The 7429-nt window shown below is 43.7% G+C and overlaps 1 protein-coding gene across 1 annotated transcript; it reads right to left on the bottom strand.

Moving 5' to 3' along the window:
* Nucleotides 1-2244: 2244 nt before the first annotated feature.
* On the bottom strand, nucleotides 2245-5535 carry LOC144704815 (peroxidase 43-like). The gene is made up of 4 exons (XM_078577352.1): nucleotides 5123-5535; nucleotides 4862-5047; nucleotides 3235-3397; nucleotides 2245-2765 (listed from the first exon to the last, which is right to left on the bottom strand). Exons 1-4 carry the CDS (start codon nucleotides 5324-5326, stop codon nucleotides 2359-2361), a joined length of 960 nt encoding a protein of 319 aa, XP_078433478.1. The 5' UTR covers nucleotides 5327-5535; the 3' UTR covers nucleotides 2245-2358.
* Nucleotides 5536-7429: the final 1894 nt, after the last annotated feature.

The following is a 7429-nucleotide window of genomic DNA, read 5'->3' as shown; positions in this document are numbered from 1 at the left end:
ACTTCGAAGGGCCTTTTTGCAAAGTTTCGTTGCAAAAAGACCCTGAAAACAGCTCTCGGTCGCCACTACAGGTGTAAAGATGTAATTTAAAATCTTCCAGGGTTTTATTGCAATTATTTAATATATTTTTTAATGTTTTTAGGAGAAACCAATGGAGAGAGAGTGCGCCAGGGGCACATACACAATTACTTTTGGACGGCGTCCAACAGCAATTCCAGGCTTTGTAAGGACTTTTCTGCAAAAAGAAGGATTCAAAATACGCCAGCCAATGAGAGAGCGACACGTCATGGCGTGTTTAAAAATGAAATGAATAAATAAATCAATTTTAAATCGAATGGATTAAATTGGTTTAAAATTGATTTATTAATAACTTTTGATCCTGAAGTCGGATTGAGGTGATTTGTTTATGGATCTGTTCGTCTTGATCCCCTCTTGCTATCTGTACGGTTGGATCATTCAGATCCAGCCTACATTGATAGATAAATATTAATTACTAAACGGGGGTAAAATGGTGATTTTTACCATATAACCTAAGTATAAAAGCTAAATTTTGAGAGGGGGAGCTCATTCTTGATGGTGCTCTATCACAGCTTTAAGAAAAAGAGGAGCTCTAGCTTGGATCAACCTATCTGGTACCTTTTTCTTGTTTGTATTTGAACTTTTAGTGTATTTTGGATGATGTTTAGTGAAATTTCTTCTTCATTCTTCTTGATCTTGGTCTGAACTTCTAAATCGCTAGGCTTGAGCGGAAGGTACAAGCCCTTACTGAGATTGTGAGAAGAGAATGAGAAATTTACCTAGCTATTCCAAGTGCACATTAAAAAACTATAAAAAAACTTCAATTTCTAGGAGAGTAAATTTCCCTTTGTATTATCTAATTGTGTAGGTATTTCTGAATTATAAGACCTACAAAACCAACCAACTCAAATCAAAATTTCCCTCTCAACCTCTCTAATTGACCCCTTGGACCCTTTTCTTTGGATCAAAGAAGCCAATTTAGAGCTCCCTATTTCTTCTATTCAATCCATCTCTTCTACCCCCCTTTCTAAATTTCTCATCTGATTAGGGTGATTTGATCTTCATTGAAGATCAAATTAACTCTAATTAGGGTTGAATTACTAAGAAAACCATCAAATTGAATTCCTTACTAGCTTCCCTTGGACGACACTCGTACTTATTACTACATATCTTATGTAGAGTTTTTATAAATTTTATTGTATAAGCTAAACTCGACAACGACAAGGGTTAAAACTGCATAATTTCTACCCCTATTTTTGGCTTATCATCATCCTACTTTCTAGGATGTACTAAGTCAACCCCCCAATCCTGAATTATAAGGATCGGGGATTTGACATTTTCAACAAAGAGAGCGAGAGATAGAGATGGAGAGAGGGAGAGAGCGAGAGATAGAGATGGAGAGAGTGAGGGAGCAAGAGAGCGAGAGATAGAGAGAGAGAGGGAGAGAGCCAGAGAACGAGTGATAATCATCCTCGTCCTTATGACGGTCCTGCATTAACAACGGTTGGGAACGTGACCACTTAAAAGTCAGAGGGCTTAATTATTTGAGCCCATTAGGCTACGGTTTCAAACGTGGCCCATTAGCCTGGACGGGAATAGTTCATTTTGGGCATTTTAGCACTATTTCAATGTGATTTTGATTTTGATTGAGTCAATTGGAGATGCTTTGCAAGTGAGATTGGGATTACTTGTTCCTTTTCTCTCTCTCTATTGGACATTTTTATCAAGTGTTTGGACCTTATATCATCTGCAGTGAACTTCTTTGGATCTCTGGTTGATTGTTGTCTGGAATTTGAGCAGCTAATCTCATGTTGGTATCTATATGGTCAGTGTGTTATTCTTGAAGGTGTGAGCTACGAAGCCCTCCTTGAACTATTCATATATTGTGTTTTTTTTCTCTTCATTTAGGACAGTCTAGTCCCCACAACGCTGTACTACTCATTGTACAGTACATACGTCTCTATATCAAGAAATCAATTACAACAAAGTTTATATATTTAAACAAGATTATTACATCTTTTAAAACAATTTTATCCACTCCTCGGTCATTCTACTCCCCATCAGTTACCCTCCTCGTGAGTCACATTCATCATTAGTCATCCATCATCTATGGACGATAACAGAAAACGAACACGGACGGAACATATGACAGTCAGTCATCCGTCCAACAAGCCTTGAAAACAGAGAATCTAACTGGTGGGTACTCTAATTGGCTGAAAAAACGACTTCACAAAGGTAATGGGCTCTATATTATTAGGCTTCATAATAGGGCGGTAATAGTACAAATGAGGAAGAGTTGGCCCATTATTCTGTTCAAACGCTTTCTGAGATGGAGGAAGTTCAGTTGAACGAAGAGCAGACCTTTCTGATCTTGCCCTTGGAGCCGGTGAGCACGCCAAGTCTGCCCATTTTCACCATAGTGAGGCCAAAATCTCTTCGGAAATTATCGGGCGAGCTGGCGTATAATTCAACGACGGGCTTGGTGGTATTGCTGGATAAGAGCGCGCCGTCGGACTGAAGAACGGCAGAGCCGTTGCGGATGTTAATGAAGTACTGGTTGTCGAAGACGTTCTCGCTGCCCTCATCTATGGCGATTCTAGCGTTGACGTTGCCGCCTTTGGGACACTTGGCCTGGAGTTTGGCCAAGTAGCCAGGAGCTATTGAAGGGTCCGGCCTCCCCGTGCCGTGAAAATTGAAGAGCCGATTCGGCATGAAGAAACAAGCCGTCGTTCCAATCGTGTGCGCCGCTGCCAGAAACACAGTTGAATCAGACTCGGGCTGCAGAACCTTGGGATGGAAGAGAGCATAGATTCATTCATTTTTTCAGAACCTCACAACCCGGGTGGGAAAAACGGAATTGGACGAAGCAAAAAGAGCCGTGAATGAAAATTTGTCGTGGTCAATCTAAATATTTATCTGCTAATCAATGCGTTTCCGCATCCATCTACCCAATTATCTATCGATATACCTATCTATATCTTTTCGACCACGAGAAAATAAAGTGAGGTAGATAACTGGCTTCATTAGGAGAGACGTCTATGGAGGAATTGATAATTGGGTAGATAGACAATCAAAGGCATTGATATGCAGATAAATATTTTGATAGATAGGTCCATTAATTGATATTTAGTGAGAGAGTTATAGATAGATTAGTAGGTAATTAGTTTGGTGGATTTATAGAGATAAGAATTTTTGAAGAGATAGGGAGACATTAACCGGAAAGGAGAACGAGGTCTGCGGAGGAGAGGCCTTGGGCGGAGAACTTCTTGAGGAGGACGTCGATGGGGTCTTCAACGTCGGGGAGGTTGCTGGCGTGGTCGATCGAAGAGGAAAGCCCGTCCCTCCGGCCCGTTTCTACCTCGTAGAAGGGGCCTTTCGTCTGTACAGATATCGCACCCATTTAGAAATGGGAATTGAGAGTCTAAAAGCCTAATGTAGAAGAATCCGATAAAATAGAGGTAGATAGAGAGATAGACACATGCATTTAAAGACGGATGGATAAATTATGAAAGATGGGAAAATTTCAGATGCGGTAGAAAGAGAGATAGCGGGGAGTGAGACACGTGCATCGGTGAATTGACTGAATTCACAAGAGACAGAAAATCAGAAAAATACTGTATCGATCGAGATGAATTATTTTATCGGTCGAGAGAGATGGAGACGGAGACGTACACATAAATTAATGGTATATGAGATAGGGAGAGAGTGTGTGAGGAGTGAGGTGCGAGAGAGAGGGAACTAGGCATCGGGGATCGGATTCGAACGAACAAATACTGATTCGAGCTGATCTGTTCGAATCTTTAGATCGGACAGACCCTTTTTTCGTGTTCCATCGAACATTTCGAATGAACGAATTGGTTCGTTCGTGTTCGATCGGCCATTTGTTCGAACTGTTCGAACATGTTCAAACAAATGGCCCGCCAGCGACCGCCAGTGACATTCTCTCTGGCGGTCGCTGGCCGGCGCCTGGCGGCCGCTGGCCGGCGCTTGGCGGCCGCTGGCCGGCGCTGGGCGTATTCGAACATTCATCAGATCGAACATTCAATCCGAACAGCCGTCATGTTAGAAAGACAGGGAGAGAGAGAGTGAGATAGAGTGAGAGAAAGACAGAGAGAGAGTGAGAGAGAAAGAAAGAGAGAGCTAACGAAAGAAAGAGAAAGAGGAAGACAGAGAGAGAGACAGAGATATAAAAAAGAGAAAGAGAGACAGAGATATATTGAAAGAGAAAGAGAGAGAGAGAGAGAGAGAGAGAGAGAGAGAGAGAGAGAGAGAGAGAGAGAGAGAGAGAAAGAGGGAGCCACATAGAGAGAAAGAAAGGGAGAGAGGCAGAGAGATAGAGAGAAAAAGACAGAGAGAGACAGAGAGAGAAAGAAAGAGAGACAGACAGAGAAAGAAAGAAAGAGAGAGACAGAGAGAGAAAGAAAGAAAGAAAGAGAAAGAGAGAGAGAGAGAGAGAGAGAAAGAAAGAAAGAGAGAGAGACAGAGAGAGAAAGAAAGAAAGAAAGAGAAAGAGAGAGAGAGAGAGAGAGAAAGAGAGAGGAGAGAAACAGAAGAGTGCAAGGGTACAAGAGAGAGAGACAGAGAGAGACAGAGAGAGGTATTAATAAGAGGAAGAAAGAGAGAGAGACAGAGACAGAGAGAGGTATTAATAAGAGGAAGAAAGAGAGAGACACAGAGAAAGAAAGAAAGAGAAATGGAAAGAGAGAGAGAGAGAGGAGAGAAACAGAAGAGTACAAGAGATAGAGAGAGAATGAAAGCGATGGTGAGAATGCGAGAAATGGGGAAAGGGGGAATGAGAGGGAGAGAAAGAAAGAAAGCGATGGAGAGAGTTAGAGAGTATTACGAGAACGACGGAGTCTCTTGCGGCAAGGGCAACAATATCGGCGCAGGAGACGACACCTGGACACTTGGACTCAAGTTGAGCCTTGGCGTTGTCGATAACGTCGAATCCGCCGAGACCCTGGTGACCGAAGGCCTTGTTCTCCTGCTTCCCGTCCGACGACTTGATGAGAATGGAGCCTTCGCAACCCTACAATCAGCAATCCAATTAAAAATCGACGGTGGCGAAGGAGCAAGAAGAGATAGAGAGAAGACGTCAACCGACATCGACGATACAGTCGTGGAAATGAAGGCGAAGAAGTTGGCCGGGGACGGCTGCATCTGATTGAAAGGCTTTGGCGACAGCGGATTTGACGATGTCCTCCGCTCCGGGGCAGTTTTTTTTGTAGAAGCCGACACTGAGCTGCCCTTTGCAGGTACATAGAAAGCTAAGCAGAGCAATGGCGCTTAGAATGGCGAGCTGAGGCATGCTCGCTGAGAGGCGAGAAAACCCAGCGAGAAAGAGAGATTACAATGAACTATCGATAAATTTAGATAGAGGGGTTTGGAAGTGGAGAAGGTTATATAGGGAGACAGAGAGACGGGCTCAACGGGCGAGAGAAAGATATGAGATTTCGAGACGGCTGTATAGGTTCAGAGAGGAGATTTATATGCTTCATTAAGAGATAGAGAAAGAGATACGACGAGAGGGGAGACTCGGAAAATGGGAAGCTGGACGGCCTGGACCACTAGTTCAGCGTATGTGGGTAATTGAGGAAGTCTGAGTTATACAGACTGGGGGCATACTGACAGAAGAAACAGAGCGACACGGATGTTTATTGAGACTTGGGAGTCGGAGGGAGATATGAATGTCCAAACGGAGTAGGTCCCGCCTACGATGGAAGAATGACGGGAGGAAGATGAGTAAATGGACATTAATATTTTCCGCTCATAAATACCTTCGTAACACATGGTTTTTAGGTTTTTGGGGGGTCACCCTACGGTATATCTCGGGACTGAGGATTCTAGACGCAAGGGTTTGGCAGGGTAGTTGGGAAAACCATGATCAAACATTTTTCTTAGGAGAACCCATGATCTTTCTCTCGTCTCTTTCAATCGATGAGGTAGAAATGAAATGGTTGACATATTCAAAGATAACTAATTTTCAATGTTTGATCCGGGATATGCAACCAATTTCTAGATCCGGGATATGATGTGGTAGTTCAGAAAGAAATGGACAGTCCATTGGATTTATCTTATCTGACGGGAACAGTGGGGGGGTCCATGTTACGCGACGGTAGTCAATTGGAAGAGAGATTCCAAGAAATTGCGGATCTATTCACTAATATCCAGCATTGAGAAATCGAGTGACATAGAAGATTTGTTTTTTTTATTCGTTCCTAAGGATCAGTGAACAAAACGATTAGCCGCCAACCTGGCGCGTGCCGGGAACGCGCTCGCTTCTCCAGCGACGCTTAGCTGTCCTCTTCGTCACACCTGTCCGGCGACAAGGCGAGTCCACATCTCTCGCTCTCTCTCTCTCTGTCTCTGTCGCTCTCTCCCTTTCTCTCTCTCCTCTCTTTTTGTCTCTCTCTCCTCTCTTTCTCTCTCTGTATCTCACTATCTCTCTCTCCCTCTCTCCCTCTCTCCCTCTCTCCCTCTCTCCCTCTCTCCTCTCTTTCTATGTCCCTACTTCTCTCCCCCCTCTCTCTACTCTCTCTCACTCTGTATGTGTTTCCCTCTAAGCCTCTCTCCTCTCTTTCTATGTCCCTATTTCTCTCCCCCCATCTCTTTCCTCTCTCTCACTCCGTATATGTTTCTCATTCTTTCAACCGTGGTATTACTCTGACGACACCGCTCTCTCATTGGAGAAGAGTGAATATAGTCTGTGCTTCTACCGATAACGTTGGCTGTCTGCGGCTAGTTGGTATATGCATGTTGGACGAATGACAGATATCGTTTTGGACCGAACGGAGGAGACTGAACAGATATCCGTTCAGTCATCCTCCCTTGTCTTCTGTCACGGGTGATGTTAACGGATGGCACGACGGATGACGGAGCGCTTAGATGGGAGACGCGATGGATTTTTAAATGATGAAAAAGAGGCTATTACATAATACATATGAGTCTTAAATAGATTTTTATGAAACTAATAAAACATAAATGTTCTTTTCCTCCGTCTCCCTGTTTCTCTCTTACTGGCCCTCACTCTCCCTCTCCCTATCCCCCACTCCCTACCTCTCTCACTCTCCTCTATCTCTATCTCTCCCTTATCTTGTCTCTCCCTCCCTCTCTTGTTATCTTCCCCTCTGATGAAAATGTAAATGATGTAGCGCGTCCAGACAATGACAATGAATCGTCAGTGGAGCCATCATTGTCCACAACAGCATCACCGCCGGTCTGTGTCCAACCCGACCGGCACGCCAAAGCATCTGTGAAGACACCGGGGTTTAAGTACCCGGGTAGAGCACGTGTTCGCATTTTCTGTTATCTGTTTTCGTTGGTTTAATTTTTGTTTTGTGTTCGTCACCACAAGAGCTCCTACTCGTCGTGACACGTTCGTATCACCGTGTTTTCATATCTGTTCGTATTG

The sequence above is a fragment of the Wolffia australiana genome, chromosome 6 (assembly GCF_029677425.1).
Source record: "Wolffia australiana isolate 7733 chromosome 6, ASM2967742v1".
Lineage (NCBI taxonomy): Eukaryota > Viridiplantae > Streptophyta > Magnoliopsida > Alismatales > Araceae > Wolffia > Wolffia australiana.
The sequence above is the reverse complement of the archived record's forward strand: the minus strand, read 5'-3'. Positions and strand labels throughout refer to the sequence as shown.